Genomic DNA, 27,842 nt, shown 5'->3' on the forward strand with positions numbered 1-27,842 from the left:
TATGTTTGTACCTCTGGACCAATGCTTTCTCAAAGAGAAAAACGTGACCATTTTATGACTACTGAACAGCTGATGAGCACTTATTTAGGTTACTGATTATGATAGTCTCATCCAACTTGTGCTGGGATTCTTATTTTAGCCTATGTATTATATATTAGCCGATGAAATTGCCATTCTATGTTTAAGTTGAGTGTAACCCTATGAAAATATAGCGCTAAAGGCAACTCAGATCATTTGGAAGATCTGAGGTTCACTTCCTTAGAAGGGACTATGGACCATTTAAGAAAGTACCATTGGCTTAGAGCTCTACCTTGGTCTCTTTTATTGTAGGTGGGATCCTTTTCATTCCCACCTAACCCAAACAAAACGTAGTCCCAATTTGCCTACCACATTGTCTTCTTGAAATGGAGCTGTATGTTTTAGATTCATTCAGCTAGACAATGAAGGAATGACAAATTATTTATATGAAGCAAAAGCCACATAGTTTTATTGAACATGCAATCATGGATGTGGTAAAGGAAAGAACAAAGTTTTTTCTTCTACGATGTTCGACCACATTTAAGTGATTATGGCGTGATCCTCTTGTCTGGGTAGGTCAAATACCAGAAGCCTCTTATAGTATGTGCCTGCCTATAAAAAAAAAAAGAAAGGACGCGTTTCAAATGTCAGTTTAGCAAAAGGGCCGCACTAAGACTAGAAATAAACAGGTGCTGTTGATGAAAACTCTGGACCAGCTCAGTCTCAGGAATTACTAAAACAAACCCATCCCATTCCCATTAATCATATCATCGGGTCAGTTCTCCCAGACTATTCCGTTCCCACAGAATGATATATGTGAAGCTGGAGTCAATGGCTAATCCATCCAAACTGTCTCCAACCACTGAGACAACCTTGATGGAAATTTGGTTTTCTTAGTCTCATTACACATCTTGTCACTCCCTAGTTCCTGCTCCTCCTCCCCTGAGAACTTAAAAGTTGTGTAACCCCGAAAGCAAGTTGTTCATTCGGTATTTACTCAACAAAATGCCATTCCTCCAAATCAAAATGACCTCCAAGGCCATCTCATTCAACCCTCTCTCTTTCCAAAGAAAGAAACTGAGGTGCAGAGAGCTAACAGGCCTTGCTGGAGATCATGCAGCTCATAAGGGGCAGGACTGGGCTGATAAGCAGGCTCCCTGATCTCCAATTCAGGGTTGCGCTTTGCCAAGGGATCACTCATTTTCTCTCCAAACGCCATTACTGAGATGGCATGGACAAAGGAGGAGTGCCAAGAAACAGAACTTGGGGCAAAAATGTCATGGGAGCATATCTGGAACAAAATGTGGGGAAGGCCTGGTCAAACAAAATGGTTTTTACCTCTGGACTCTTTATGTTGCAGGGCAATTAAATGCACTTTACAAGGACGTGTCCGGATGCTTTTTCAATGCTGGGATTTGGAAGGTGGCACGCTGGTCGCTGCTAGCGTTCCCGTGCTTCCTGTATTACCCAAAGGGCTGCGGTCGTGCACATGGATGAAGAGCTCTCTGCACGCCAATATTCGGGGACAGAACTCTTATGTCAGTGTGTGAGGGCAGTGATAAATGGAGCTGGATTCCTTCGTTAGCAGTTTCACTGGAGGCTGACGAGATTTTTCTAGTGCCTCACACAACACTTCCTATTTATCATTTCATCTGATCCTCACAACTGTGCAAGGTACTTACCACAGTGATGAATATTCCCATTTGAGGAAAATGAAACTCAGATGAACAAAGTGACATATCCAGAGTGATACAGCTAGTATTAGAATCGGGATTTGAACTCAGCTCTTCGTGCCTCTCAGTCCCGGCCTCATCGCCTAGGCCATGCTGCTGCCTCTTTATGTGACTGGCCTTGCCATTAATTTAGTTCCAAAGTTTATAGAAAAGACAATAGAGGACGTGTCATTTTTACACATTTTTTTATACAGTATATTCAGTGGAGAGATGCCTAATGGAGGTGCTTTACTATAAGAATAAGAATCCTAGTGAGTAACTGCCAAGTGTTTTAACTTACAAAGTGCTCTGATGAAAGGTCAAAGTGATTTGACTATTCAGGCCCAGTGCCCAGTGACAGAGAAGCAGTCGAGGCAGAGTTGGGGATGCCTTGCCCTTGGAAAATGGCTGGGCCGAGCATGTACCCTGCGGGGCTAGGCTAACGTTTTGGTCCAACTCTCTGCCGATCGAGGCATTCCAGCTGGGCCTCCTCCAAGAGGAGGATGGTGAATTACTTTCTAAGAAGGCACAATCCCCCCAGTCTCTGGCATTCAGAATCCCTCATCAATTGCCCTGTTGTCAGGGCTCTATAGTCAGCTGCGAGAGCAGGAATGACTGCGCAGGGCGCAGAGGCAGCAAGGACCAGGTTCCCACTCATCATATGTAAATATTGCAGACAACGCTATAGGCTTTAAGCCAGGCAGCTGGAAGAAGACATTGGATCAAGAAACAAGTGGCCCTATCAACACACGCCAGCCCCACCGAGCTCACACCAGCAGAGGGCAATGAGATCACCACCTGCAGATTCACAGAAAGAGCCAGATCATTGAAACCATGGGAGAGGAGAAGTCTGCTAAAGGAGAAAGCTGGAGAGAAAAGGCTGGGCTGAGGCCAGAGCCTGAAGGGACACCCACACTTTGGGAACAGGTGAAGGAAGAAAAGCGGGCAAAAGAACCAGAAAAGGAGCAGCCACAAGAGTGCACTATCATGGAAGCCAAGGTATTGAGAGAGGATAAATAAGGGATTGAAAAGCCAAACAACATGGTGACCATTAGACTCAATAATTAGGGGGTCCTAAGGGAGCCTAAAAAAGAACCTATTTAGCATGAAGAGGGTGAGGGAAACCAGAATAGGAGAGGTCGAGGAGGACACACAGAAGAGTAATAACAACAAAAACAACAGTGATGATAATTATCATGTATACAGTGCTTTAAGGTTTGCAAAGCACTTTATAAATATGATCTCTTCAGAGACTCACAACAGTCTTTGGGAGGTAGGTGCTGTTATCATCTCCGTTTTACAGTTGAGGAAACTGAGGCAGGCAGAGGTGAAATGACTTGTTCAGAGTCATACAGATACTGGATTTCTGAGGTAATAGTCAAGCTCAGTTCCTCCTGACTCCAAATCACTTTTTTTCTGGCCATATTTTAGTACTTTAACTATTTGATCCTTAGAACAAAGTTGTGAAGCTTAAACATGATTTTTCTGTCTAGAGATGAACTGAGGTTCAGACCATGAAGTATTTTGTCCAAAGTCACAGAGCTAACGAGTATTAAAAGAAGATTTGAAGCCAGATCCTCGCCAGTGCTAGAACCTGGATTTGGACCCAGGACTTCTGACTGTGGACTTGGGGTTCTCTCTAATCAGAGCTAATTGTATACGCTCTACCACGCTCAAACAGCCTCATGATGGAACCATCTCACAGGGGAAACTGACCTTTACTTCAGTAATTGAAGTGCCTCAGATGGGGCGAGAATTCCCACTCTAACAAGTGTAGTGTTAGCGCAGGCTCCAGTGTACTCAGATTGTGATCAAAACGTTCTTTTACAATATTTCTCTAAAACTAGCACTGTGTTGAGAATTGGGAGGATTTTCTTTTCTTTTCCTGAAAGCTAGATTTAGAAAAACAGAGAGGCCTGGAAACTGGAAACCTTTCAGCAGGTAGCTAATGACCAGATCCAGGATTTCCAAAGAACATCTCCGGTCAGATTATAGAGTTCAGCAAAACACGCAAACCCGAAGAACATCGCGTCCTATCCCCAAATACAAAGGATGATGATTTTGAAGGCCATTTTCAGGATTCCTACCAGTGTTGTTTAAACACCCTCTCGGCATTCCCAGAAGACAGGCCCTCTGCGAGCAAGGCAATCTATGGGCTAGAATCTCCAAATCCCTCATGCTGTGTTATCCAACTTTCCTAAGTTATCACTAGGCAAGTACCATTACTGTCCAGCTTTGGTGGGGCAGTCCTGCTCTGTCTGCTAATTTCTTCCAAGTCTGACAAATCATGTGCAAACTGGACTCATACTGCTTAAAAGGAAAATGACACATTTGTCATCTCTAGACTGTTAGTACCGATCTGTCTATTTAGTAGGAATTTAGTCATTTGATCTCCGAGGAAGAAGGCAAAATTCTGGAAAGGCATTTAAGTATATCCAGCCCAAAATCTGACCATTTCCATTTAATAAGCACCTCACTCAAGTAGCCACAAGTAGTATTTTATCAGTGTAAACATGCCGGAGCCCCTTTGGTGAGGAGTTGACCCCCAACATAATCAATGGGGCCACTTCCTCCTCCTCCCCATGATCTTTCTCTACTTTCAGACTGCTGGGAGTTAGAGAGCTGGGCTGCACTGGGCTAGCTAGCTTTGCGAATACTTCTGACCCCAATTAGTGACCAAAGAAGAGACTCGGGCTCAATTTGAAAATGTGTTATTAAGCCAGATATATGATTAAGATAATGGCATTAAATTTACACAAGCTCCATTTGTTTACATTTGCAAATAGTCCATACTGGCACAATTTCCCCGAGAAAAGAGTACAGAGTATGACCACAAGGCAGAGGTGAAATAACAGATTCCCTTCTGCAGCGTAGCTACAAACAAGGCAATATAGTAGAATAGCTTTTAAAAATGAGCACACTTATGCAAGCGTCACAGAAATACTCACGAGGATTTCAAAAATGCCTCCGAATTGCCTTCCCCATCGACAGAAAAGGATCTGAGACACAATCCCCATGCTTTGGAACCCACAAGTGACTGTCTGACAGAAAGCAAACCTCCAGTAGTAGAAAAAGAAGAAATAAATGGAAGATACTTGCATGTTCGCGTACCTATGCTGACAAAGGATGCAGCAACAAATGGGAAGACATCCGAGCAGAATCAAGCATACAATTCCGATGACAAAAAAGCGAAGGGTCAGTTGGACATCTGTTGGGCAAAGGACAGGATTTATTAACCCTTGGTGACTCGAGTGAGCCAAAGACGAGCAATCTTTCACCAAATCTTTGGTGAAGATTATTAATTAAGCTCATCCAGCTAGAGGAAAGATCCTTGGTTCATGACAAGAGATAATTTATGTGCGGCAAATGGTGCAAAGGGGCTTCTGATATGCAGCTCGAGGCTGCCTGTAAAAACGTGGCTCACTAAAAAATAAGGCTATTTTTTGTCAACAGATTGTGATCCATCATAGGCATTCCCTCCTAGGGCTACACGTCTGCTTGCTTTGTGGACATATGCTATACATCACAGGGAACTCGAACAGCTAATTCATCTCCAGTTAACTTGGTAAAGTAATGGCCTCTTAAATGTTGAGTTCAAACTACACCCCATTAAATTAATTGCAGAACAAGTAGCTGCAGCAGAATATTTCAACTTTCATTTTTTTAGAAGCACATCCTAAAAGAGCTGGGGAGTTGTCATTTTCAGCACAACTCTTTTTTCTTTTCATGTAAACTATAAGAAACCATATTGACAAATAAATGGCAAATAAGATGTGATGGTGTTAAACTCGCAGGACTACATGTTCAGTCAGGAATTGGGACTTGTGGAGTAATCGAGTTAACTTTTTAAAGAAATGATGTCTCACAGGACTTTGTAGCATTAAATCCCCAAGCACTGGGAAATGGCCATGTATTCTCAGAAGCTTGGCCAACACTCGCATGGTGTGATGGAGAGAACAGTGGCCTGGATCAAAGAGAACCTGGGTTTGAGTCACATATTGGTTGTGTGACCCCTGGTAAATTGCTTCCCCTCTCAGAGGTGAGTCTCCTCATCTATAAAATGTGGACAATGACATCTCACGGGGTGACTATGGGATTTATCAAGAAATGTATTTTGCAAACCTTAAAGCACTACATAAAAGTTATTGCTATGATTGAAAAATATGCAATTTTAAATTGCTTTTTTAAAGACTTCTCCTCATTTTATGGGTGGGGGCGCCCCACTCCCCACTGCCAGAACAGCTCTCTCTAATTAAGAAGACGGCCTTTGAGAAGTGCCGTGCTAACAAATTCATCACCCAAGATGACTCTGGCATTGAGCTTCTTTGCACCCAGTCAGCCGTGAGCTGCAGTCTGATACTAGGCTCAAGATAATAACAACAAGAACAACCAATATTTAGATAGTGCTTTCAGGTTGGCAAAGTGCACAATGGGAGGAGCACTCAGTTTAGCCTCACAACAACTTTGGGAGAGAGATACTTTTATTATCTTCCTTTTACAAAGAGGAAGTAAGGATCAGAGAATAGTCCAGAGTAGACTAGTAGATCAGAGAGTAGATTAAGTGAGTAGACCAGCATCACCCAGTTACCAAGTGTGCCAGGCAGGATCGGCATCCAGATCTCTCCTGACTCCAAATCCAACACTATCCACGATAGTGGAAATTTTCTCAGAACAGAGCTAATGACGGATGTTCTTGAAGCTGCTCTCTCTGGATTGTCAGGGTCTTGCTCCCCTGGCCTCTCAGAGAACTTTAGTGGGAAAAAATTATATAACCAAAAAACAACTCCTTTCTCTCCTCCAAAAAACCCACAAGAACCCCTATGGAAATATCTAAGTCAACTCTTCCAGATAATGGTGATACTCAGAGATACAAAACAAAGCAATGTTAATGTATGCAAAAAATGGTAACTCCTATAAGGCAAAAATGGTTCTATTCCTAAAAGCCTAAAATTCTGACACAAAATTATGGGAAAATCCAAAGCAAGAAAAAGGGACTGCTATTAGTATCCATCAGCCACAGAGTCAAGAATGGTGTCTTTCTAGTCTGGAAAAAGCATCCGCTTACTCTCAGATATGTGCTGAGGACATTTTAGGGGACAAAACATATAAAACTAGAAGAAGCCTTGGATTGTACCAAGTCCAACCTCCCTAATTTTATAGAGGAACTAAGGCTCTAAGAAGAAAAGTGGCTTGGCCATCGTCACTTGGGCAGTAAAGATTTCGATCCAATGTGTCCTGACTCATTTAAACATCATTCTTGACCTTCTGCCATATCCTGCTTCAGAGGATCCAATGGAGAAGAGACATCTAGCACAAGAACAAATTGTCTCAAGCTAGGAGACTGCACGCACTCCTTACTCAGGTTTCCTCACAAGATAAAGTATCATCCCAAGTGTCAGGGAGACGAGAGTGAGAGAAGGAAGAAAGGGATGGAGATTGAGAATGAGAGCCAGAGAGCCAGAGAGATTTGTGATTTCTTTCCAAATCAGAGGAACTTGTTTTATGAACTCATTGCATTAGAAAAATCTCACACACTATTCCTATTGTTGCCATTTAATTGACCCAAAATACTGCTTTTGGAGCAATTCCCAGTTTGCATATTAAGAAGGGATTAATAAAAATGGAATGTGCCTGGGACTTGAGGGGAGACTGCAAAATTCTGCATGGGGCCCCAGAATTTAAACTTTTGCCATGTAAATGGTCTCTGCATTTTTTCCCACTAGATCCATACCAACCATTAGAAGATAAGCTTACTATCTACTACGGGAGTATAGCATGATGTTGTTTCGTCGTTGTCTTTTGAAGAAAAGCAGCAGTTAGATTTCAAACACATGGTCTTATTAAGGTCTTGATTTCCTTGACATGGTTCCACTTGTTCTCCCTCGTTGACTCTACAGGCTTTTAGAGGCAGAAATTCAAGAGAGATTTTTAGCAATGGTTCCATCAATTCCCCATTAATCCCTCATCCCATTCCTTTACCCCATTAGAGCAACTACTATGACCCAAATATCTCCCAGAGCCACAAACAAAGGAAAGTTCACCTCGTCCACTGAAAGAAAACAGAAAAATGATTGCTGAAATGATAGACTAAAAATCAAAAGCAGGCCATCTCAGGTCAGGTTTCTGCTACTAGATGAACTTACAGAAGATGCATGAGTTGTCAACAGATTAAGAAAAAACATCTCCCAAAGAATGTCCTGAAAGGTATCTCAGTTTGCAGATTCTGATTTGGCTTCACCAGTAGGAAGAACACCCAGACTCAGAGCAGGCAATTTACAAACACAGCATGTCAAATGGGAGCTAAAGACAGACCATAAGACCACAGCCCTTCCAAACTGAAGAGATCGATGTCTGCCCAAAGGGAAGAAGGTGGTTTTTCCCAGACTGTCTTTTGGGTCAAGGATGCAATACCTCAACTCTATCATGTTTTAACTCACAAGAGATTGTGCAGCAGCAGAATGACAGACTATTAAAAGGAAAGCAGCAGCAGTAGCAGCAGCAGCTGGCAGAAAAGTGTGCATGGTTTATTCTAACTCCACACTTTGACACCACTTAAAGCTTTGTAAAATGTCTTTACGCATATTGTCAATTGTGGAGGGAGGGATAATAATACATTTATATAGAGCTTTAAAATATGAATGGCATCATATGTGCGTTTTCTCATTTAATCCTTAAGACACACTTGATCGACTTAGGACAAAGGTATTTTAACCTGTCCGATCGTCAAAATTTTCTTAAGATTTGACTTGTACCAGACTCTCTGCTTTCCTTGAGATGGAACAGCTAGATTTTATTCTGTCAATGTTGGGCCAGAGAACCAAGTTTAGGGTTCTGGTTGACAGTGGCTGTTTCTGCACACTTCAGAAACAAATATCTTGCGAAAATACCATGATCAGAGCTATTTTCGATGTAGACAGGGCAGAGCCATGTTTCATCCAGAGGACAATTTACCTGGCCCAGGTGATAGCCACGGAAATATAAAATAGCTGCTTCTAAGAACCCATAAGACTAAATCATTGTATGACCCCAGTTATTACTATCTCTAGCATTGGTGTTACTACAGGAAAAAAAATGAGTTTGCTTTTGGCATATGCTGCAACCGTCCTCCAACTAGGTAACTATTGTAGATATTTTATACACTAAGAAACAAGGACACAGATAACATGAAATCTATTAGGCCAAGGTCACAGATTGGGGCAGCGTTTAAATCTGGAGTAGAAACAAAGCAATTGATGGAATGCTCTGTTAACATACTAATAGCTTCCAATTATTTCTGGCATATCTTTGCATAATTTTAAATAACTGATTTATCTTTGTAATTCTTGTGGCAGCATGTATGGCGCTTCTCCTTGAAGGGACACCAAATGTGTTCCGATAGGGGAAACGTCTCATTGTGGTTAATCATTCTCACGGGGCAACTACAGGTCTGAGAAACACATTAAGTACAGTATTACAGAGTGATGCTGGGAGATGGAATCTGACCTTAAAAAAAAAAATCAGCAAGACAGATGGAAAAAACATCTGGTCTAGTCCATAACATGAGGGCTTCCCAACACCTGGCTAAATGCCACAGAAGGCTCATATTTTGCAAAACCTGGGACAATTGACTGAATTTCAGGCTTTGCTCCAAAGGTTAATCATTGGGGAATGACTTAAAGATACTGCCAGACAGCTACAGAAGGGCAAATTTAATTCACTTCAATTCAACAATCTAATAAACATTTTTAACTGCCTGCTATGTGCTAGGCAAAGGCGGGATAAGAGAGTCCAAATGTTTAAGGACACTTACTTTTCGGATAGAAGAAATGACCTGTATCATCTTGTGGTCCTAATATTGTTTCCGTATCGTGAATAGACTTCGTTTCCCTTTCCAAAATATTATCGAATTGTACTGCCACACCTGAAAGTACTTATGAATGAGGTTATTTGGATCCAAAATAGTCAAGAATTTATTACTAATTACTTTATGAAAGCGTAGAAAGGAATATTATGGGGACAGCTAGATGGTGCAGTGGATAGAGCACCAGCCCTGTAGTCAGGAGGAACTGAGTTTGAGTCACTTAACCCTAATACCTTCACACACACACACACAAAAAAAAACCATAAATGGAAAAGATAAGAGATTTCAAATGGGTTTGAGTATACTTTTTCTAATCAGTACGCAGCTATTGTATAAAATTAAATAACATATTTCCAAATATATAGGACAGAAGGTGAAATTTACTATTGCTCTTCCATTTAAATAATTTTAAGAATACATTTTTAAAAGGGAAGGCTGATTCCACAATGATACCAAAAAAATGGCTATACGTACAACACACTTAGGTGTGCAAAGTGCTTTATAGCCATTTTCTTATTTGGGTTTCAAAGTTATCTTTTGAGGAACACTATTTTTAATTTACAGTGCAAGAAATGAGGGCCAGAAAAATCAGGTGATTTGCACACAATCAGACAACTACTAAGTGACAAGACTAAAAAACTAAATTAAAGTCACAAGTTACAAATAATACTTTCAGACAACTACTAAGTGACAAGGCTAAAAAACTAAAGTCGCAAGTTACAAACAATACTTTTCTTAATCATTTATCAAAATTATTGAAAACTTGGAGACATGAGGATCAGAGGATTTTGAACTATGTGTTTGAGCTGGTGGCATTATCAAGTCCAAGTGGGCCTTCAAATTTTCAGAGAAGGAAACTTCGGCCTAGAGAGGTAATGGGATCAGCTCAAAGCCACACAGCTATAAAGCTGGAGAAGAGAAATCTAAATCCAAGTCCCTTGCACCCAAATCCAGAGGCTTCCCCACTCTCCCATGTTGTTGGCCATCTATGAGCTACAGGAAATCCATATCAGAAATACTCTTGGCAGAAAGATCTGCCTCCTGCTTGAGTGAGAAAAAACCAGACCATCCAATTGGAACACACTTCTCTTCCCTCCTCCCCATCAAAAAGCATGTTTCCACATCCATTCTAGTCTCAAAGACATGCTCTTCCTCCTTTACAACCCTAATCCCCTTGCTCTGTGCTCTCAACCTCTGCATCCTCCATGCTTGCTCACTTTTCTAGCTTCTTTCATTTTTCTCCACTGTTTATCTCCTGTGTCTTCACACATAAGTTCCACTGAAGGTAGGGAAGGTCAAAATTCACAGGTAAACAGTAAGGGAGGGACCAGAATAACAAAGGATAGACTGATCTTAAAATTTACAAAGCACAGGAGTCTGGAATCACCTAGTGACTAGCCCATGGTCAGACAGCTAATAAGTGTCTGAGACCAGATAGGAACTCAGTAGATGAGTCTTCCTGACTCCAGGCCTCGTACTCTATCTGCTGAAGTGCCATCTAGCTGCCAGTATGAATCAGTAAAAATCTATTACGGACTGGGGATGGTCTGATGTAGATAGTCCAATACTCATTTTACTGGAAGATTAAGAAAACCAAGACCAAGAAAAGTGGAGGTCACACTAGTTGGCAGCAGAGCCCAGTATTAGTTCATTTGATATTTTGAAAGTTTCCGAAAATGGCATTTATTCTACCAAAACTAATCTTCCCCATTTTTACTGTGTAATTCTCATCCCAGCTTTCCATAATTAACCTACACAAGCTCTTCCCTACCATGCTCCATGCTCTTTGTTCTTTTAGTGTCCCAGGCAGAGGGTGCCAATGTGCCACTCAAGTTGACAACCTGCTTGTTGCCTGTCTCAGGATGAAGCGAGTTCACCTCTTTTTTCAGTTGCTCTCTTTTTAAACTACTTATTGTAAGCAATTTGTTGTTGGCAGCATGCCGTAGGCCACTTACATCTTTCTATTGCTCTGTGGATCATTTGTCATTTTCACAATTTTCTGCCTTTGAAGGCCATATAAAATAGTTTAAATCAAATACCTCAAAGAGATTGACAATTATAGCAGCAATCATATTGGGATCACGGAAAAAAAATACTCTCTACTCTTCCTCCCTACTCCACTGTAGGCCCAGCTCATTTAAATGCAGCAAATTTCTGCCCCAAATATAGAGATTGGGCGCTATTCAGAGTAGCTGCTTGTCCATCACACAGTGGGATAGTCTCCTTATTAAACAGTGGCCCACTGAAGTATGTAGAATTGTTTTCTCCTACACTGGGTGGTCCCAGACTTTTGTGCTTTGTAAATTCTAAGATCAATCCACCTTTTGTTTTTGTTCTGCTCCCTCTCTCAATGCTCAGCTGTCAGTTTTTACTTGGGGTAAAAATATGCATTTTCATTGGTGTGGGTTTTCCAGCATGAATGGCTATCCTGGCCTCTTTCACATTTAAGGAGGATCTCTAGGGTTCTGGACCTATGTTCTGCCAATGGCATTTGGGAAACTTCGCCGTCAACAAGGGGAATCCTTTTAAGGGAAACATCTTTGTGTGATTTTGGAAAACACCTTAGGTAAATTTCTCCCTGTTTAGTAGTGGAGGCTAGCCCCTCACTTTAAGGTTTGCAAAGCATTTGACATATATATATTATCTCCTTTTAATCGCACACTTTGTACTGGGTGCTATCTTTATTCCCTCTAGTCATCCTCTACATTTTGCCCCTGTATTAGTTCATTTGATATTTTGAAAGTTTCTGAAAATGGTATTCATTCTACCAAAATTCCGATGGTTCTGGAAGAGTGAGGCAGGTGACCTTGCACAGCCCTCCCTCACTTAAATCCAATTCATTTACATGTCCTCCCTAATGTCATGGTCCTCTTCGAGAACAAAGGACAGACCGATTTTAGGAGTACAGATTTAAAGATGGAGGGGAATCACTTAGTCCAACTCTGATTTTATGGGTAAAGGACATGTGCAGAGAGATTAAGTGTCTTGTCACACAGTAATGTATGTCTGAGGCAGGACTAGAGCCTGGCTCTTATTGACTTCAAGTCCAGAATTCTTTCTACTGCGAGTCACTTGATGCCATAGGATCAGAGATTTAGACCTAGAAGGGGTTTCAGGTCATATCACCCAACCCCCTTATTTTGTGAAAGTACCACGCATGGATAAGGGATTCATGTAAAGAATTATTTTTACAATGGAAGGATGGGGTGAGGAGAGTGGGCAGCACTGGAACCTCAACTGGGCGCAAAAATTCATCTTACCCAACAGAGTAGGATAGATAGGGGTTAAGAGAAGGTGGGGAAGAGGGAGGAGCAATGTGAGGGAGGATAGATGGATAGCAGTAGTCAAAAGTAAAATAGATTTTTGAGGAGATGAGGTGAGAAAGAAGACTAAGTATAAGATAATTTAAAGGAGGGAAATGTATGTTTAGGGGTCATAGCTCTAAATACAAATAGAATGAATTTATCCATAAAGTGGAAGAGGATAGTATAACAGATTAGAAATCCGAGATTAAGAGATGGTGGCAGAGGAGTTCAACACTACTAATTCTTCCTGCCAGGCCAAAACTTACTCAAGTGGTAAGGGTGCTAAGAGAATGAGAAAAGCGGTGAGTAAGCACTCAAGTGGGGCAAAGAATGATAACTGCTCAATTTCAGATGACACTAAGGTTTGCTGAGAGCTTTATAGTCATTCTCCCATTTCTCTTTTTTGAGGTAGTGTCAAAGTGAACAGAAGGCTGATCTTGGAGTCAGGAAGATCCCAATTCCAGGCTTCCTTGGGACATTTAATAGCTATGTGATCCTATGTGTTGCCTCTTCTGAAAAATGGAGCTAATAAATAAATCTACTTTATAGGGGGTTTTGAAGATCAAATGAGTTGAGATTCTATATGATAAGTATAAAGCCTGAAAATGCTCAAAGCTAAAAGTGGAGATTATTCTGCTTCCCATTTCATAGAAAAGTAAGGTTCAGGATAAGTCACAAATATGGTGAGGATCTAAAGCAGAATTCAAACTCAGATGACAAATGTCATTCCAGAGGATGGACAAAAACAAGCAGTGGACCCAAAGTGCAAAATGACACTATATTGTCGGGCATCACCAATGTGTAGGCTGGTTTACCTAACTGTGTTTTTGTTACAAGGGAGGCTTCTACTAGTATTGGGAGGGGACAGTATTAAGGTGGAAAAGCAATGATCATTTTGTAAAAGTATGAGATGGGTCTTGGATAAGGAGATATCCTTAAGAAAAGGAGATTTCCAGAAGGAAAGGTAGGAGAGGAGATAAAAGTCAGCCATGAACAGGGAAAGTTGGGAAGAGACAGGGAAAAATTCAGGGAGGGCTCAGGAAAAGGAATTTTTCTGCAGTGACTGAATTCAGTTCAGTAAAATATTTAAGTTGCCTATTTGTGAGAAATAGGACACACTAAAGAAACCAAGGCCAAAAAAAAAATGAATTAGGGGGACAGGAAGTAGGTTTTAGCTCCTAGAAAAGGTACTCGTTGTTTAGAGCAAGGGAAGGCCATAGCCACTAGAAAGGTCCTATGGTGAAGATAGGTAAGGTAAGGGATTTGAGCCTGGGGCAGTCATTTTATTTCTCATGAGAATCCTTTTGGTGCTGGGGCCAGGTGGTTTGATAGTCATGGTGCTCTGAGGAGCTTGTGGTAAGATAAGGTCAGGGATTTGAGGCTGGGGCCATCATTTTATTCTTCCATCCTCATGAGAATCCTTTTGGTGCTGGGGCCAGGTTGATAGTCATGGTGCTTTAAGGGGCCCATGAAGCAGGCCTCTAATCCCTGGGAGCAATATCTTTAATCTTCTATTGCTCTTGAGGACTAGGTCAAGCCAAGCTGGTGGTGACAGGTCATGGGAGAGAAGAGACTTCCTCTCTCCTGGGCATTGGCCTGGTCTAAACCATGGAGGCAGAACAGGAGCCCTCTTGCTGGGTCATAAGGAGGCTTCTTATCTTAATGAATGAAGTGGCAAGTTTCTGTAAACCCTCCAAGTACTTAAGAAATAAATCAGATTTGGGGAGGGAAGTGACCTTAAAAGTTATCTAGACTAACCCCTTCATTTGGGGAACAAGGCAACTGGGAGAGGGGTTAAATGTTTTGCCCAGGGTCACACCCAAGTCCTTCAATAACAAATTCTGTTCTCTTCAGACTGCCTTTATGGTCGCTCACTAAGGTTTCCCTACATCACGCTAATGTATTTACTGCTACCTAGTCAGTCAGGGATGAAATTCTTAATCTAGAGGGATAGACTTGAAGTTAGGAAGATTATCTCAGACGTTCCCCAGCTGTGTGGCTGGCCACCTTACATTATCTCATTTGATCCATTTCCTCATCTGTAACGTGTGAGGGGTGTCAAAATAAGCACCTACCTTCCAGGGTTGTCCAAAGGACAAGATGAAATGATATGTAAAATGCTTTCCAAATCTTAAAGAACTCTATAAATGTTAGCTATCATTAGCTATCTACATGCAAATGAAGAGCCTATTTTTCCTTGGTTGAAATCTTATGGTGACATCTTGACAATTCCTAAGTACCAATTGTGGTACCTTCAGCAAGTTTCCTTCAAGAGTGTTCTGTCAGGTCCAGAGTCTTTCCCTAGAAACACTATGAAAGCAGACCACTGAAGACAAACTGCCATTTTTGACCCATTGAATGAGATATAAGAGTCCAAATTTGGTAGTTTCACTGTCAACTAGATGAGTGATGGTAAAAATCAAATAGAAGTGGAGGGCATTAAACCATATACATGACGTTATCACCAAATGGCATACTGACTTTAAAACTACATATTCACATAATTTCTATTGTATATTTATTTGTTCAATGTTTCTTAAATCACTTAAAATCTAATTTAGCCTCCAATAGCCACATGTCTGTCTCTGATCTAGATCCTCTTGCATGTATTTTGAAAATAAAAAGGTATTAACATTTTTAAAGAAATCTAAAAATAAAAAAATCACCTAATAAAAAAAGGTAAAGTTCTGTTCTATCTCATTTCCATTTGTTATCCTTCTAGCTTTATCTATAATAAATGTTTTTGAATTAAAATATAGCTGAGCCCAAATGTTCTATAGGATTACTTTCTCTTCCATCCTTGTTTGTTCTTATGAAAGGATAAATGTGCCAATATATAATGCAAATGAACTTGTACTCTTAACTGGTGTTGTCTTAGCTGACATAATTCGCCTTGACAAGTGCTTTCTTGCTGAGGTAGTGCCTAATATTACCTGATATGTCACTATGGTAACCACTTAAAGTCTTTGACTGCAGAAGGCATGTTTTAGCAGGTTCTGCCAAGATGGCATGATTTTAAATAATAGCCAGCTCTTATATAGTGCTTAAAGGTTTGCAAAGTCCTTTACATATGTATTATTCCATTTGTTCCAGTCAAATAAAACCTCAGGAAAAAATCATCTACAGTATAAATACAAAAGATGCTCCTTTTTTTCTTTAAAAAATTTTAAGATCTGCAATACACCTAAACCTAAGCCTAAAAGCAACGATCCATCTATAATCCAAAGGACTTGGGGGCAACAGAAACAACATTTGCTGCTCTGAGAAATTGAGAGTTTCAGCTGTTAGGGTCATGTTTTTAATGCCCACTGATTTTTTTCTGGCCAAGTTCAGCTTGGATTTCTTTGGGGTCTGAGCTTAGACAAGGGGGCCAGGGGAATTCTGATATTCCTTGTAAAACTGCTAGGGGAAGGAAAAACAAAAAATATCTTGGGGTCTATAGTTGTCCTCCCTAATTGTGCAGAGGGTAGAGGAAGCAGATACTTTTGGCCAGGAACCTCATTGCCTGTACACCCCTGCGTTCCCAGCTGTACCAGCTGTTCTGCCACCCTACTCCTCCTCCTTCCCTTCTCCCTGCTTCCTGATCTTACGGCTGTTTTGTTTTTAATTGTTACCATTTTTAACCATTTACCATTTTTGGACCCATAGACTAAACACCCCTAGAACCTTCCAACTCTGGAACCCACCTGACGCACGAGCCGACCCTAACTGCCTCAGCAATGACAACGAACTCTGCTGCCATGGACGCTGGAGAATTCCCCAAGCAGCAGAAGTTCCATTCCGCTACATGCCAGCACATAGAATTCTTTCACCCTCTACTACTCCCTCAGCCACCCGCCCTCCCCGCCCCCCAACCTCCACCCCCAGGGACAGGCTAGGTTCTTTTTTTACTTTAGCTTTTTACCATTTTTAACCAGATTTGTTTCTTGGACCTCGTTTTCCACCCTCTTAAATAAGCAGAACTAGATAATCGGTAGAACTTTCTAGCTCTAAAGTGCTACATGATGCGGAAGGCTTGGCAATCAGTCAGAAAAATTGTGACCCATTGATATGTGTAAACTGAACTATTTCACACTCACTCTTCTCTGGGAAAACTGCGTAGACTGAAGTGGGGAGGGCGATCAGGAAACAGGGGTCAGTACCACTTATAAGAACTACAAGCCCATATTCCTTAGGGTAAGAAGCTCGATCCCTCTCTACTAGTTTAGTTATGAACCACCTGAGCTTACTTGCCAGCAAGGCAGTGTGGGGAATCTAAAGCCACCAGAAAGTTGGCGATTGGGCAATGAGTCTTTCTTTGCCTGGGCCCAGGGTGTTCACCAAGATCATCACAGGCACACAGCATCCATGTGCTACAGAGGCCAACAACATAGAAGAGCCGCCTCTGGCCGGATGATAGGCTGGGATGGCCCAGGAAGCTCAATGTCCCCAAAGGGGACACGCGCCTGCCCTCCACCCTCACGAAGCTAACCACGAGGTTGATCTCAACCTTCAGGCCCGCCAACAGGAGTGAGACTCCCAAGCCCACCCACTGAGAGAAGCGGAGAGGGGGGAGGGGCGGGGAGACCCGGCTCCACGCCCCGCGCCAGCAGACCCTCTCTCCTCAGCACTGACAACGCCGTGGCCATGGAAGCCCGAGAACTCCTGAGGAGCCAGAAGTTCCACCCCTCTGTTAGCCTGGCCATAGTATTCCTTCTCAAATAATGAACTGAACTCCTCCCCCACCCTCTCCCTCAGGGGCTGGCTAGGTTCTTTTTTACTTTAGTTTGTTGCCATATTTAACAAGTTACCCTTCTCTGACCTGGGTTTTCCCCCTCCTAAATAAGGAGATTGAACTCGATAATCTCTAGAAACCTTCCAGCTCTGAAATGCTATAATGAGCTGAAAGCCAGAAGGCTTGGCAATCAGAATCAGAGAAATTACCACCCCTAGATAAATGGAAACGGAACTATTTCATACCCATTCTTCTCTGGAAAAGCTGGGTAAACTGAAGGGGGGAGGGCGATCAGAAACAGGAGCCAGTACCACTTAAGAACTTTTACAATTCGTGGACCCTGGGGCAAGCAGTTGATCCCTCTCTACTACTTTCGGTATCACCTTCAGAACTACTTTCCAGCAGTGGGGGGAGGGGGTGGAGGAGGGAAAGGGGCGGTCTTAAAACTATCAGAAAGTTGGCAATTGGGCAGGGAGTCTTTTCTTTGCCTGGGCCCAGGGCGCTCACCTGGATCGTCGCAGGCACACAGCATCCATATGGCACAAAGGCCAACAACACAGAAGAGGAGCCGCATGTGGACAAGGTAAGGGGACGTGGGCCTTCCCTTCTCCCTCACAAAGGCAACCACCAGATTGATCTCAACTTTCAGGGCCACCCACTAAGCAGAGTGAGACCTTCGGACCCACCCACCAATCAGAGTGAGACCCTCGGGCCCGCCCACTAAGAGGAGTAAAACCCTTGGGCCCACCCACTAAGAGGACCGGGACCCGGGCCCACCCCGTGCTTCAGACAGTCTCTCTTCAGTACTGACAAGCACTGACAACAAACTCCGTTGCCATGGAAGCCCAGGAACTCCCGAGGAGTCAGACGTTCCACCCCACTATGAGGCTGGTCATAGCATTCCTTCTCCCCCTACTAACTCCTCGACCGCCCCCCTCCCCCAGGGGCTGGCTAGGTTCTTTTTTACTTTAGTTTGTTGCCATATTTAACAAGTTACCCTTCTCCAACCTCGGTTTTCTTCCTCCTAAATAAGGAGATTGAACTCGATAATCTCTAGAACCTTCCAGCTCTGAAGGGTTAAAATGACGACAAGCCAGAAGGCTTGGCAATCAGAATCAAAGAAATGATCACCCCTTGATAAATACAAAGCTAACTAAGTCATTCTTAGGGAAAAGTGCTTAGACTTAAGGGGAGGAGGATGATACCACTTAAGAACTACCAGCCCGTGGATCCTGGGGCAAGCAACTTGGTCCCTCTCTCCTACTTTCCACATCACCTCTGGACTACTCTACAACACTGGGGAGGGACATGGAGGGGATCTCCTAAAGCCACCAGAAAGTTGGCATTTGGGGCAGTGATTCCTTTCTTTGCCTGGGCCTAGGGTGCTCATCTGAATCATCGGGGGCACACAGTATCCACATGGCACAGAGACCAACAACATAGAAGAGATGACACATCTGACCAGATGACAGGCTGGGAAGGCCTACGAAGCTCAATGTCCCTAAGAGGACACGCTCCTGCCCTTCACCCTCACAAAGAGGAGACCAACCCTCAGACCCACAAACTGAGAGGAACGGGACCCGGGTCCACCCGGTGCGCCAGCGGACCCTCTCTCCTCAGCACTGACAACAAACTCCATTGCCATGGAAGCCCGAGAACTCCCGGGATGGCAGAAGTTCCACCCCACTAGGAGCCTGGCCAGAGAATTCCGTGTCCCCCCACTAACTCCTCAACCGCCCCCTCCCCCATGGGCTGCCTAGGTTCTTGTTTTACTTTAGTTTGTTACCCTTTTTAACTAGTTGCACTTCCCGGATCTTGGTTTTCCCCCGATTAAATAAGTTGACTGAACTAGATGATCGCTAGAACCTTCCAGTTCTGAAGTATTACATGAGACTGAAGGCTTGGCAATCAGAGTCAGAGAAACTATGACCCGTTGTTAAATGTAAACTGAACTATTTCACATTCATTCTCTGGGAAATTCTGTAGATTAAAAAGCAGGAGGGTGATCAGGAAACAGTTGTCAGTATCACTTAAGAACTACAGCCCATGGACCCTGATTTAAGAAGTCTGATTCCTCTCTACTACTTCCGGTATCACCCTCTGGACTACTTTTCAGCAGTGGGGGGAGGAGGAGAAGAGGGGAAGGGGCGGTCCTAAAGCCAGCAGAAAGTTAGCAATTGGGCAGGGAATCCTTTCTTTGCCTGGGCCCAGGGCACTCACCTGGATCTTCACAGGTACACAGCATCCATATGGCACCAAGGCCAACAACACAGAAGAGGAGACGCATCTAGCCGGATGACAGGCTGGGATGGCCCAGGAAGCTCAATGTCCCCAAAAGGACACTCGCCTGCCCCCTCCCCCCTCACAAAGAGGAGACAGACCCTCGGGCCCACCCACTAAGAGGAATGAGACCCTCGGGCCCACCCACTAAGAGGAATGAGACCCTCGGGCCCACCCACTAAGAGGAATGAGACCCTCGGGTCCACCCACTAAGAGGAGTGAGACCCTCGGGCCCATCCACTAAGAGGAGCGGGACCCAGGTGTATCCTGTGCGCCAGCAGACCCTCTCCTCTCAGCACGGACAACAAACGCCGTTGCCCTGGAAGCCGAGAATTCTCTTAGCTCCAGAAGTTCCACTCCTCTATGAGCCTGGCCACAGAATTCCATCTCCCTCTACTAACTCAACCGCTCCCCCGGCACCAGGGGCTGACTAGATTCTTTTGTACTTTACCATATTTAACAAGTTACCCTTCTCGACCTTAGCTTTCCCCCTGTTAAAGGAGACTGAACTCGATATTCTGTAGAACCTTCCAGTCTTCAAGTGCTAATATGACCCGAACAGCCCAAAGTCTTGGCAATCAGAATCAGGAAAAATTACGATCCCTTGATAAATGCAAACTTAACTGTTTCACATTCATTCTCAGGAAAATTGTGTAGATCGAAGAGGGGGAGGGAGTAAGTACCACTTAAGAACTACAATCCCATGGACCCTGGGTTAAGTAGCTTGTTCCCTCCCCTACTACTTTCGGTATCACCCCCTGGACTTCTTGGGAGCGAGGGGAGGGGGGAGGGGGAAGGCCCGGGAAACTGGAAATTGGGCAGGGAGTCCTTTCTTTGCCTGGGCCCAGGACGCTGACCTGTATCATCGATCCGTATGGCACAAAGGCCAACAACATAGAAGAGGAGACGCATGTGGACGAGAGGCAGGGAAGCGGACGCACGCCTTCCCTTCTCCCTCACGAAGTCAACTACCAGGTTGATCTCAACCTTCAGGCCCACCCACTAAGAGAAGTGAGACCCTCAGCCCCAACTACTGAGAGGAGTGAGACCCTTGGGGCCACCCACTAAGAGGAGCGGGTCCACCCGGTGCGCCAGCGGACCCTCTCTCCTCAGCACTGACAACAAACTCCATTGCCATGGAAGCCCGAGAACTCCCGGGATGGCAGAAGTTCCACCCCACTATGAGCCCGGCCAGAGAATTCCGTGTCCCCCCACTAACTCCTCAACCGCCCCCCTCCCCCATGGGCTGCTTAGGTTCTTGTTTTACTTTAGTTTGTTACCCTTTTTAACTAGTTACACTTCCCGGATCTTGGTTTTCCCCATTAAATAAAGAGACTGAACTAGATGATCGCTAGAACCTTCCAGCTCTGAAGCAAAGGCTTGGCAATCAGAATCAGAGAAATTACCACCCCTAGAAATATGTAAATCGAACTATTTCACACTCATTATTGTCTGGGAAAACTCTGCAGACTGAAAGGGGGCAGGGCGATCAGGAAATAGGAGTCGGGACCAGTTAAGAACTTTTACAAGCCCATGGCCCTGGGTTAAGAAGTTTGATCCCTCCACAACTACTTTTGGGATCATCCGCGGGACTACTTACTGGCCAGCAGTATGGAGGGGCGGGGAAAGGAGGGGCGGGAAGGGGAGGTCCTAAAGCCACCAGAAAGTTGGCGATTGGGCAGGGAGTCTTTTCTTTGCCTGGGCCCCCAGGTTCTTACCTACATCATCGCAGGCACCCAGCATCCGTATGGCACAAAGGCCAACAAAATAGAAGAGGAGCCGCATATAGACGAGATGCAGGGAAGGGGGCACGCTCCTGCCCTTCTCACGCACTCTCATGATGTCAGCCAACAGGTTGGCCTCAACTTTCAGGCCCACCCAGTAAGAAGAGACCCTCAGGCCCACCCACTAAGAGAATTGGGACCTGGGCCCACCAGATACACCAGCGGACCCTCTCTCCTTGGTATGCCAGTGGACTCTCTCTCGTCGTCTCTGACAACACCGTTGCCATGAAAGCCTAAGAACTCCCAAGGCGTCAAAAGTTCTATCCTGCTATGAGCCTGGCTGTTGAATTCCATCTCCCTTTATGAATTCCTCACCACCCTCCTGCCTCAGGGGCTTGCTAGGTTCCTTTTGCGTTTTAGTTTACCATATTTAACAAGTTACACTTCTCCTACTTTAGTTTTCCCCGTTAAAGGAGACTGAACGTGATAATCTCTAGAACCTTCCAGCTTTCAAGTGCTATTATGACCCGAACAGCCCAAAGTCTTGGCAATCAGAATCAGAAAAATTTCAAAACGTTGATAAATGTAAACGAACTATTTCACATTCATTCTCAGGACAACTATGTAGACCGAAGGGGAGAGGGCAATCAGGAAACAACTACAAGCCCGTGGACTCTGGGTTAAGAAACTTGTTACCTCCCCTACTACTTTCAGTACCACCCCCTGAACTTTTTGCCAGCATTGGAGGGAGGGGGGATTGGAGGGACATTGAGGGGAAGACCTAAGGCACCTGGAAGCTAAAATCGGACAGTGATTCCTTTTTTTGCCTGAGCCCAGGGCGCTCACCTGTATCATCGAATGCACACAGCATCTGTATGGCACAAAGGCACACAACATAAAAGAGGAGACACATGTGGACGAGAGGCAGGGAAGCAGATGCACGCCTTCCTTTCTCCCTCACGAAGTCAACCACCAGGTTGATCTCAAACTTCAGGCCCACCCACCAAGAGGAGTGAGACAGGGCCCTATCCAGTGCACCAACCGACTCTCCTCGGCACTGACAAATTCCATTGCGATGGAAGCCCAATAAGTCCTGAGGTGACAGATCTTCCACCCGGCTATGAGCCCAGCCAGAGAATTCCTCCTCTACTAACCACCATCCCTCCTCTCCCAGGGGCTGCAGGTCCTTTAACTTTGTTACCCTTTTTTAACTAATTACCCTTCCCGGAGCTCGGTTTTCCCCCGGGGTTAAATGAGGAAATTGAACTAGATGATCGCTAGAATCTTTCAGTTCTGAAGTACTACATGAAGCCAATGCTTGGCAATCAGACTCATAGATATTATGACCCGTTGATAAATGTAAACAGAACTATTTCACACTCTTTATTCTCTGGGAAATTCTATAGACTGAAAGGGAAGAGGGTGATCAGGAAACAGTTGTATCATCTAACAACTAAACCCTGTGAACCCTGAGTTAAGAAGTCTGATCCCTCTCTGCTACTTCCGGTATCACCCTCTGGACTACTTTCTAGCAGTGGGAGAGGAGGAGAGGAGGGGAAGAGGTGGGGAGGGGCGGTCCTAAAGCTAGCAGAAAGTTAGCAATTGGGCAGGGAATCCTTTCTTTGCCTGGGCCCAAGGCACTCACCTGGATCTTCGCAGGTACACAGCATCCATATGGCACAAAGGCCAACAACACAGAAGAGGAGACGCATCTAGCCGGATGACAGGCTGGGATGGTGCAGGAAGCTCAAAGTCCCCAAGAGGACACACGCCTGCCCCCTCCCCCCTCACAAAGAGAAATGAGACCCTCGGGCCCACCCACTAAGAGGAGTGAGACCCTCGGGCCCACCCACCAAGAGGAGTGAGACCCTCGGGCCCATCCACTAAGAGGAGCGGGACCCGGGTGTACCCTGTGCGCCAGCAGACCCTCTCCTCTCAGCACGGACAACAAACGCTGTTGTCCTGGAAGCCGAGAACTCCCTTAGCTCCAAAAGTTCCACTCCTCTATGAGCCTGGCCACAGAATTCCATCTCCCTCTACTAACTCAACCGCTCCCCCGGCACCAGGGGCTGACTAGGTTCTTTTGTACTTTACCATATTTAACAAGTTACCCTTCTCGACCTTAGTTTTCCGCCTGTTAAAGGAGACTGAACTCGATAATCTGTAGAGCTTTCCAGTCTTCAAGTGCTATTATGACCTGAAGAGCCCAAAGTCTTGGCAATCAGAATCAGGAAAAATTACGATCCCTTGATAAATGCAAACAACTGTTTCACATTCATTCTCAGGAAAACTGTGTAGATTGAATGGGGAGGTGGGGGGAGGCGATCAGAAAACAGGAGTCAGTACCACTTAAGAACTACAAGCCCATGGACCCTGGGTTAAGTAGCTTGTTCCCTCCCCTATTACTTTCGAATGGACTTCTTGGAAGCATGGGGGGAGGGAATTAGAGGGGTATTGAAAGGCGGTCCTAAGGAGGCAGAAAGCTGGAAATTGGGTAGAGAATCCTTTCTTTGCCTGGGCCTAGGGTGCTGACCTGTATCATCGCAGGCACACAGCATCCGTATGGCACAAAGACCAATAACATAGAAGAGGAGACGCATGTGATTGAGAGGCAGGAAAGTGGACACATGCCTTCCCTTCTCCCTCACAAAGTCAACCACCAGGTTGATCTCAACCTTCAGGCCCACCCACTAAGAGGAGTGAGACTCTTGGGCCCACCTACTAAGAGGACCTGGTCCTGGGTCTACCCGGTGCACCAGTGGACCCTTTCTCCTCAGCACTGACAACAAACTCCATCACTATGGAAGCCTTAGAACTCCTGAGGTGGCAGGAGTTCCACCCCTCTATGAGCCTGGCCATAAAATTCCTCCTCTACTAACTCCTTAACTGCCCCTCTCTCCCAAGGGTTCTTTTGTAGTTTACCATATTTAACAAGTTACCCTTCTCAACCTTAGTTTTTACCCTTTTTAACTAATCCTTCCTGAGCCTCGGTTTTCCCTCTGTTAAATAAGGACACTGAACTAGATAATCACTAGAACCTTCCAGTTCTGAAGTACTACATGAAGCCAAGGCTTGGCAATTAGAATTAGAGAAATTATGATCCATTGATAAATGCAAACTGAACTATTTCACATTCATTATTCTCTAGGAAAACTCTGTAGACTGAAAGGGAGGAGGGTGATCAGAAAACAGGAGTCAGCATCACTTAAGAACTACAAGCCCGTGTACCCTGGATTAAGTAGTTTGATTCTTCCCCTACTACTTTCCGGCGTACTGGACTTCTTTCGCTGGCCTTCTTGCCAGCGTTAGGGTGGGAGGTGTTGGAGGGGTGTTGAGGGGAGGTCCTAAGGACCCCGGAAGCTGGAAATTGGGCAGGGAGGATTTTCTTTGATTGGGCCCAGGAAGCTCAACTGTATCATCGCAGGCACACAGCATCTGTATGGCACAAAGGCCAACAACAAAGAAGAGGAGAAGCATATGGAGGAGAGTCAGGGAAGGGGACATGTGTGTGCCCTTCTTCCTCACCCTCATGAAGTCAACCACCAGGTTGATCTCAAACTTCAGGCCCACCCACTAAAAAGATACACTCAGGCCCACTCACTACTAGGAATGAGACCCTAGGGCGGGCCCACCCCACCCACTAGGAGTGAGACAGGCCCACTCAGTGCGCCAGCCGACATCGTTCTCGGCACTGACAACAAATGCCGCTACCATGGGAGCTCAAGAATTCCCAAGGTCACAGATGTTCCGCCCAGCTATGAGGCTGGCTATACCATTCCTCCTGTACTAACTCCTCAACCATTCCTCCTCTCCCAGGGGCTGCCTAGGTTCTTCTTTTACTTTATCAGCCTTTTTAAACTAATCGCCCTTCCTGGAGCTCGCTTTTCCCCCGGGTTAAATGAGGAGATTGAACTAGATGATCACTAGAACCTTCCAGTTCTGAAGTATTACATGAGACTGAAGGCTTGGCAATCAGAGTCAGAGAAACTATGACCCGTTGTTAAATGTAAACTGAACTATTTCACATTCATTCTCTGGGAAATTCTGTAGATTAAAAAGCAGGAGGGTGATCAGGAAACAGTTGTCAGTATCACTTAAGAACTACAGCCCATGGACCCTGATTTAAGAAGTCTGATTCCTCTCTACTACTTCCGGTATCACCCTCTGGACTACTTTTCAGCAGTGGGGGGAGGAGGAGAAGAGGGGAAGGGGCGGTCCTAAAGCCAGCAGAAAGTTAGCAATTGGGCAGGGAATCCTTTCTTTGCCTGGGCCCAGGGCACTCACCTGGATCTTCACAGGTACACAGCATCCATATGGCACCAAGGCCAACAACACAGAAGAGGAGACGCATCTAGCCGGATGACAGGCTGGGATGGCCCAGGAAGCTCAATGTCCCCAAAAGGACACTCGCCTGCCCCCTCCCCCCTCACAAAGAGGAGACAGACCCTCGGGCCCACCCACTAAGAGGAATGAGACCCTCGGGCCCACCCACTAAGAGGAATGAGACCCTCGGGCCCACCCACTAAGAGGAATGAGACCCTCGGGTCCACCCACTAAGAGGAGTGAGACCCTCGGGCCCATCCACTAAGAGGAGCGGGACCCAGGTGTATCCTGTGCGCCAGCAGACCCTCTCCTCTCAGCACGGACAACAAACGCCGTTGCCCTGGAAGCCGAGAATTCTCTTAGCTCCAGAAGTTCCACTCCTCTATGAGCCTGGCCACAGAATTCCATCTCCCTCTACTAACTCAACCGCTCCCCCGGCACCAGGGGCTGACTAGATTCTTTTGTACTTTACCATATTTAACAAGTTACCCTTCTCGACCTTAGCTTTCCCCCTGTTAAAGGAGACTGAACTCGATATTCTGTAGAACCTTCCAGTCTTCAAGTGCTAATATGACCCGAACAGCCCAAAGTCTTGGCAATCAGAATCAGGAAAAATTACGATCCCTTGATAAATGCAAACTTAACTGTTTCACATTCATTCTCAGGAAAATTGTGTAGATCGAAGAGGGGGAGGGAGTAAGTACCACTTAAGAACTACAATCCCATGGACCCTGGGTTAAGTAGCTTGTTCCCTCCCCTACTACTTTCGGTATCACCCCCTGGACTTCTTGGGAGCGAGGGGAGGGGAGAGGGGGAGGGCCCGGGAAACTGGAAATTGGGCAGGGAGTCCTTTCTTTGCCTGGGCCCAGGACGCTGACCTGTATCATCGATCCGTATGGCACAAAGGCCAACAACATAGAAGAGGAGACGCATGTGGACGAGAGGCAGGGACTCACGAAGTCAACTACCAGGTTGATCTCAACCTTCAGGCCCACCCACTAAGAGAAGTGAGACCCTCAGCCCCAACTACTGAGAGGAGTGAGACCCTTGGGGCCACCCACTAAGAGGAGCGGGTCCACCCGGTGCGCCAGCGGACCCTCTCTCCTCAGCACTGACAACAAACTCCATTGCCATGGAAGCCCGAGAACTCCCGGGATGGCAGAAGTTCCACCCCACTATGAGCCCGGCCAGAGAATTCCGTGTCCCCCCACTAACTCCTCAACTGCCCCCCTCCCCCATGGGCTGCCTAGGTTCTTGTTTTACTTTAGTTTGTTACCCTTTTTAACTAGTTACACTTCCCGGATCTTGGTTTTCCCCATTAAATAAAGAGACTGAACTAGATGATCGCTAGAACCTTCCAGCTCTGAAGCAAAGGCTTGGCAATCAGAATCAGAGAAATTACCACCCCTAGAAATATGTAAATCGAACTATTTCACACTCATTATTGTCTGGGAAAACTCTGCAGACTGAAAGGGGGCAGGGCGATCAGGAAATAGGAGTCGGGACCAGTTAAGAACTTTTACAAGCCCATGGCCCTGGGTTAAGAAGTTTGATCCCTCCACAACTACTTTTGGGATCATCCGCGGGACTACTTACTGGCCAGCAGTATGGAGGGGCGGGGAAAGGAGGGGCGGGAAGGGGAGGTCCTAAAGCCACCAGAAAGTTGGCGATTTGGCAGGGAGTCCTTTCTTTGCCTGGGCCCCCAGGTTCTTACCTACATCATCGCAGGCACACAGCATCCGTATGGCACAAAGGCCAACAAAATAGAAGAGGAGCCGCATATAGACAAGATGCAGGGAAGGGGGCACGCTCCTGCCCTTCTCACCCACTCTCATGATGTCAGCCAACAGGTTGGCCTCAACCTTCAGGCCCACCCAGTAAGAGGAGACCCTCGGGCCCACCCACTAAGAGAATTGGGACCTGGGC

The 27,842-nt window shown here is 45.1% G+C and overlaps 1 protein-coding gene across 6 annotated transcripts; it reads right to left on the reverse strand.

Moving 5' to 3' along the window:
* Window positions 1-456: 456 nt before the first annotated feature.
* FMR1NB (FMR1 neighbor) lies at window positions 457-26,587 on the reverse strand. Of its 6 annotated transcripts, none has more exons than XM_051968472.1 (5): window positions 25,878-26,587; window positions 9,520-9,630; window positions 7,485-7,628; window positions 4,826-4,938; window positions 457-626 (listed from the first exon to the last, which is right to left on the reverse strand). In XM_051968472.1, the coding sequence occupies exons 1-5, from the start codon at window positions 25,942-25,944 to the stop codon at window positions 567-569; spliced, it is 495 nt and encodes a 164-aa protein (XP_051824432.1). In that variant the 5' UTR covers window positions 25,945-26,587; the 3' UTR covers window positions 457-566. The 6 variants fall into 6 exon arrangements, with proteins under 6 accessions (XP_051824432.1, XP_051824431.1, XP_051824436.1 ...); XM_051968471.1 differs by lacking the exon at window positions 25,878-26,587 and adding an exon at window positions 23,239-23,475; XM_051968476.1 differs by lacking the exon at window positions 25,878-26,587 and adding an exon at window positions 20,727-21,058.
* Window positions 26,588-27,842: the final 1,255 nt, after the last annotated feature.

This window comes from Antechinus flavipes, chromosome X, assembly GCF_016432865.1.
Source record: "Antechinus flavipes isolate AdamAnt ecotype Samford, QLD, Australia chromosome X, AdamAnt_v2, whole genome shotgun sequence".
Classification (NCBI taxonomy): Eukaryota; Metazoa; Chordata; class Mammalia; order Dasyuromorphia; family Dasyuridae; genus Antechinus; species Antechinus flavipes.

Coding starts and splice junctions, on each gene's coding strand:
- FMR1NB (XM_051968472.1), bottom strand. CDS start 25,944: ATGCGTCTCCTCTTCTGTGTTGTTGGCCTTGGTGCCATATGGATGCTG. Junction 9,631..25,877: donor GTGTACCTGTGAAGATCCAG/GTGAGTGCCCTG, acceptor AAGTACTTTCAG/GTGTGGCAGTACAATTCGAT. Junction 4,939..7,484: donor CTATACTCCCGTAGTAGATA/GTAAGCTTATCT, acceptor TTTGCCCAACAG/ATGTCCAACTGACCCTTCGC.